The 5,551-nt window shown below is 38.0% G+C and overlaps 1 protein-coding gene across 3 annotated transcripts; it reads left to right on the forward strand.

Moving 5' to 3' along the window:
- The first annotated feature begins 518 nt into the window (after nt 1–518).
- LOC120529970 (zona pellucida sperm-binding protein 3-like) lies at nt 519–3,829 on the forward strand. Of its 3 annotated transcripts, none has more exons than XM_039754165.1 (9): nt 519–909; nt 1,131–1,249; nt 1,443–1,546; nt 1,643–1,808; nt 1,886–2,006; nt 2,351–2,442; nt 2,534–2,646; nt 2,730–2,816; nt 3,325–3,828. In XM_039754165.1, exons 1-8 carry the CDS (start codon nt 550–552, stop codon nt 2,804–2,806), a joined length of 1,152 nt encoding a protein of 383 aa, XP_039610099.1. In that variant the 5' UTR covers nt 519–549; the 3' UTR covers nt 2,807–2,816; nt 3,325–3,828. The 3 variants fall into 3 exon arrangements, with proteins under 3 accessions (XP_039610099.1, XP_039610100.1, XP_039610101.1); XM_039754167.1 differs by having other exon boundaries at nt 832–909; nt 1,150–1,249; nt 3,325–3,829; XM_039754166.1 differs by lacking the exons at nt 2,534–2,646; nt 2,730–2,816.
- The last annotated feature ends 1,722 nt before the right edge of the window (nt 3,830–5,551 follow it).

The raw sequence follows: 5,551 nt of genomic DNA on the forward strand, positions 1-5,551 counted from the left end.
ATATGACCGACTTCTGACAGCAGGATCTTCCACTCGGACGTCCATAATACACCTTGTAATTTGTGGTCATGCTTGCTTTTTATTTTTTTAAATAACTGATTATCGTTATTTGACCTTTTTAGTAATGATTATATAGTAGTTACTCGTTTGACAAAAAAATTAACATAAAATCCTGAAATGTTTTCTTCTCCGAATGTAATGAGAAGTCAAGCAAAATGACAGCTTTATTGACTAACTAAAAAGATTACAATATACAACCGAAATATTGTAATCTTTTTAGTTAGCCAATAAAAGGTGTCATTTTGTTTGACTTCTCACTACTGTACATTCATGATGGCTAACACCCTAGCACTTCTTCTCCGAATGAAGTTATTGTGTATTTGAGGCCGCCGCTCCCGGGCACAAAATGTCATTGGACGATTTGGGACACGTGCACACACACGTGCCTCTGGGACGCGCGCTACCTCGCGGTTATAAGGTGATGGCTTCCGCTTCTACCTTTCGGTTTGATTTTTTTTTTATTATACAGTATATATAACGTGTCCCGCTATGAATGCTAAAGTAACGTATCTAACACTTCTTGTGTGTAAAATTATAGCTCTTTATATCGGAGATGTTTCCCCTAGTTTGTTGAGCGGGGGAACTTCGGCACCAAACGAAGAGCGAAAGGCGGTAGTGGGGTCGTTAAAAGGTGAATTTCAGCGAAGAGCCGCTTCTCCACAAACGGTCTCTGCTCAGTGCACCGAGACGGAGGTCATCGTGACTATTAATCCTGATCTCCTGGGTATCGGCAAACCCGTCCAGGCGTCCGACCTGACCATTGGAGGCTGTGGTGTGACCAGGCAAGTCGCAACGCCCGCGGCTTTCGTGATTGACGCTCCTCTACACGGATGTGGTAGCACCGTTAAGGTGAGTGGGAGAACATTTCAGAAACGCGAAGATGTGGCTGCTGATTTCAGTTAAATTCTTGCTTAGATTTGGGTGGTCAAGTTCATGTAAAAAAAAAAAAAACACTTTTAGTCATTATGTGTACAAGTGCACTGTTTGAATGGTTCTTGAGTAGTTGATTGTTACAGTTGACTTTTTATGGTACTGTTTCAAAAGTTTTAGTTGAACGTTTTATATATTAGACTTTTCCTGATGACATAGTGTATGAATTCATTCTTGAATACAAACCTACGGCAATTCCTGGACTTCCAATCATGAGGACCAATGCAGCTGTTATAAAGATTGAGTGCCATTATGCAAGGTAAGGATTTTGGTTCTGATGCCGTTGACTTCTATATGGTGAGATGAAGGCTTAACTGAAGGAGACATCCTGTTTGATTATGCTTGTCGTGGTGCTTAAAGAAACATGTGGCATTTGTCTCCATGCTGAAAAGCTGACAAGTAAACCTGTTTCTTTGTTGGTTCCACATGTAAATTGTTTTTCTCCCTGTTAGGCACCACAATGTCAGTAGTCATGCCTTCAATCCTACTTGGATCCCTTATACTTCCACACAAGATTTTCCTGAGCTTCTGGACTTCTCTCTGCTTGTAATGAACAGTAAGATACTTGTGTGGCATTTCCCTATTGCCTCTGACCTTTTCAGTCTGCTTAAACTGGATGATAAATGCACAATGTTAACTAACATCTCTGCAGGTGACTGGAGTGGACCAAGGCCATCCTATACATTCTACCTTGGTGATCTCATTAACTTACAAGCCTCCATGGATAATAGCAGCCATGTGCCTCTCCGTCTCTTTGTAGACAGTTGTGTGGGTACAGATGCTTCTGCTCAGTCTTACACTTTCATTGGGAACAATGGGTGAGGATGTACAACACTCCAAGCTGACTAAGTGTTAATTTTTTCTTTTAATATTAACTCTCTCTTTTGTGTTTCAGATGCATTATTGATGGCAAGCTATCTGACTCTGGTTCTCAGTTTGTAATTCCCAGAATTTCTCCATCAGTCCTTCGTTTCACACTGGATGTATTCAAGTTCTATGGGACTGGGAACAATTCTGTATGCAAATTTTTCACTAGTGTATCATTTTTAGATTATTGAAAGTTTCTCAAGCTGCCACTTGTTCAGTGCTTGCAAAATATACCCATGCTTTAGTTTTTAGTTCTTTTTGTTTCTGCAAATGAACTGTTCTAATTACACCTGACAATCTCCCAAATTCCCTTCATAAAAGGAAGTTTCTTTTGTGTCCTCAAGCTTGACTTGCAAAAGCCAATGAGTTGAGCTTTTTTGTGGTTTTTACCCAGTAGTCCTAAATGAGGACTAGCACTGTTTCAGTTTTTTTAATATGGTTAAGAAAGGAAATGTTTTGTCTCATGGTTCTTTGTGTCATTTATACTTTTCAGATCTTCATTACCTGTCAACTGAAGGCAACCTTTGCTTCCCAGAATGTTGATGCCTTGAACAAAGCCTGCTCCTACAATCCTGGGCTAAATCAGTAAGTTACTGATGAGATATGATCTCTAAATGAGCTGTCATGTTCTCATTGTACAGTATTCCTCCTCTCTAAACCCACCCCCACCCCTTAGATGGCAGTCTGTAGATGGTAATGACCAGGTATGTAGCTGCTGTGATACCAGTTGTGCTACCAGTTTCCCTGGAAAGAAAAGCTCTTATGTTTCCAGTTCAAATCTGAACAGTGGTAAGGTATTAAACTGGCTTTTTTGAGCAAGCCATGATATAGAGATTTTATTTATTTTTAATTTCTTAATTTACAATTCATAGATAAAATCCCTCATGAATGGGTGAAAGCTGTTGGCCCTTTCCTCCTAAAAGGTTCAGATGTGGTTAGTGGTATCTGAAGAGACAAAGGTATGTCTGTTCAGTGGGTGGTTGAGTTAATCTTGAGGTATTAATAAGTAGTCAAGTTTCAGTAAAGGATTGGGGCTGAGATATCTAGTCTTTTGTGTGCTTCAGTTTCAGGTTGTGGTTTCCTTTCTGTAAAGCCTGAATACTTGGTAGGAGGAATCAAAACAAAAAATTCTTCTTTGTCTGATTTAACATTTGCTACTATCCATTTCTGGATAGGAAAGTACTATCAGTAGGCCTGAGATACTGAAGCTAATCAATGTGATTTCAAATGGTAAATTTTAAACGTGACTAGGCAGTTGGGTTGGAACAGGCATGCCTTTTACAAAAGTATAGGTTAGTCAAATGGATTTGTTTTCCCTATTTAAATATAATGATGTCTTTGCTGCTCATGATTTTTAAACGACGTAGGTTTTACAGATCCCAGTTTATCTTATAAAGATGTGTTTTAATTAGTTTTTTAAATATTTGTTGGCTTTATTTTTATATAAAACTAAACTTATTTTTTCAGATCCTAGATTAGGAGTGGAACTAAGACTTTAACGTAAGACTCAAGGACCATTGAATGGACAAATTGAAGACTGGATTTTGCTCATCTGCTAAAGTAAACTGAACAAAACTAATGCAAGGAGAATGTTGCTACCTCACGGACTTGTGCATTTCCTAAACTTGCACGTAATGTAATTTTTCTGTAAGAAACTTCACTGAAACAATCAGTTGTCCTATTAACTGAGTGCTTCACCTTCTTGGTTTATTGGAGGTTTTGACCTGTTGACAGTGGGTTAAGTTATAAAATCACTTGTCATTCCCTGTGCTTCTCACAGCTCATTTATTGGAATGAATTGTAGTGTGTTTGTTTAAATGATATAAGTCCTTGGATACTTAAGCCCTTTCATTAAAAGGTATTTGGATGATAGTTCCTCTACTTTGAGTAAATTGACTAACCTACCATTCACAGATTGAGTGTAACAACTATTGAGGCACCAAGAAAAGCTACCAGGTTTTTTTTTTTTTTTTTTCTCTTGGTAGTAAAGCTAAAACAAGCTGGCACATGAAGTAGCCATAGGTTTTTTTTTTTTTTTTTGTGTGGGATATTCACCAAAGGTTTTGATTGAAAATGAGGAGTTTAAGACTTCCCTTGCTCATTTACTCTAGTTTTTAATGTTGATGTTTTAGTGAGGATAACCTTTGTACAACGTATGTGCTCAAGGTTGCACTGTACTGCCTTCATTAATGGACAGATGACTAAGCGTGATTTGGCTTTTGTGGTCCTGCTTTTTATATTCAGTTACATTCTTCAAAATTTCTGCATGGGTGCCTACCTATGATGAATCTAGGCACTCTAGCCCACTTTTCAAAGCAGCCGTTTCCTACAAGTCTGACTTTGGCTTTTTTTTTAAACTTGCTTTTACAGAACCACTTCCTGCTGTTCATTATAACTTAAATTTATTGTAATTTATTTGATCTGAAGAGAACAAACCACTCTCCTCTGATATGAAAAAATCTGTGTTTATGTAGTTTAAAAAAAAAATCACTTCCTCTAGTGGAAAGAATGAAACTGATAAGTTGTGTCTCACATTAGCAATATATTTGTGTGTTTGTATAGCTCATTGGGTTACTGGTCACCAGAGGGGTCTGCTATGGTTGCATCCCAAAATGGGTTGTCACTGCTCAAAGTCTTGTCTTCGTTGACTGAATTTCCTTCAGCACTTTTTTGCAGTAAATGTACATATAAGAAAATTCTGTATGGAATAACCTGTTTTGTTTCCAACAAAAAGATTTAACAGATGAAACTCAATGTGTGTCATTGCTTATGACCTTTGTTTAACTTGGACGCTTGAGTAGACAGTGTAATAGGCCCCGTTTTCAGTTTTTCTAAAGCACTAAATTTTCTTACCATCTTTGGATTAGAGAGTTTATTTCCAAAGTGCTTGGCACTGCAACCTTGTAGCATCAGTGACCTAAGTTTAAAGTGAACTGTCATACTTGTAGAGTATCGACAAAGAAGCACAAATGGATAGACAAACTCCTTGCCTGCCTCTTACCTAGTTTTATTTGGACTGTTCGTGTCTTGTAACAACATACAGGGCTGGGCCTTTGTCACCAGATATAACCAGAATTGACTGTGCAGCCCTTAATAGGGATAAATGAGTTCTAAAGATCAATGTTGTGCTGGTCTTGCACTTATGAGTCTGAAATTCTTTCTACAGAAGTTACTGAAAATATCATTCTTTTTACTGTCAAGTGTGATCATTGTTTTCTGTGGAATGATAGGGTATAAGGTGCATCCTTTTTCAGTGCTGCCCTTGTCAAGAGTGATGGGGGTGAGGCCAACCTGCCATCGTTTTGTTATGCAGTTTCTTTGTTTTTGAGTTTGGAGTGCCCCCACCACAGTTGAAGTGTCACATAAAGAACCTTCCTCTTAAAAATTTGTACCCCTTAGTCTTTGATATTTCACTCTAGTGATGAGGGAGTGTTTTGCTGTTTTAAACAAGTTTAGACAAGTTCACATATTTGCTTTTGGTTACCCTGAAACATGAAAAGCATGTGGCTCCAAGCACAAATTGTGTCTTGGAAAGCATGTCCTGTTGCTTTCATTAATTTTCACCAGTGCTTTTCGTGCGTATATGCGGTGAAATAGAAGTATTAATTGACAGTAGCATGACAGCATAATTTGACACATTTATAAACAAACCCAACACAGAAGGAAAGAAACCAGTGCATCGCATAACATGTTG

Source organism: Polypterus senegalus, chromosome 5 (assembly GCF_016835505.1).
Source record: "Polypterus senegalus isolate Bchr_013 chromosome 5, ASM1683550v1, whole genome shotgun sequence".
NCBI classification, from domain to species: Eukaryota; Metazoa; Chordata; class Cladistia; order Polypteriformes; family Polypteridae; genus Polypterus; species Polypterus senegalus.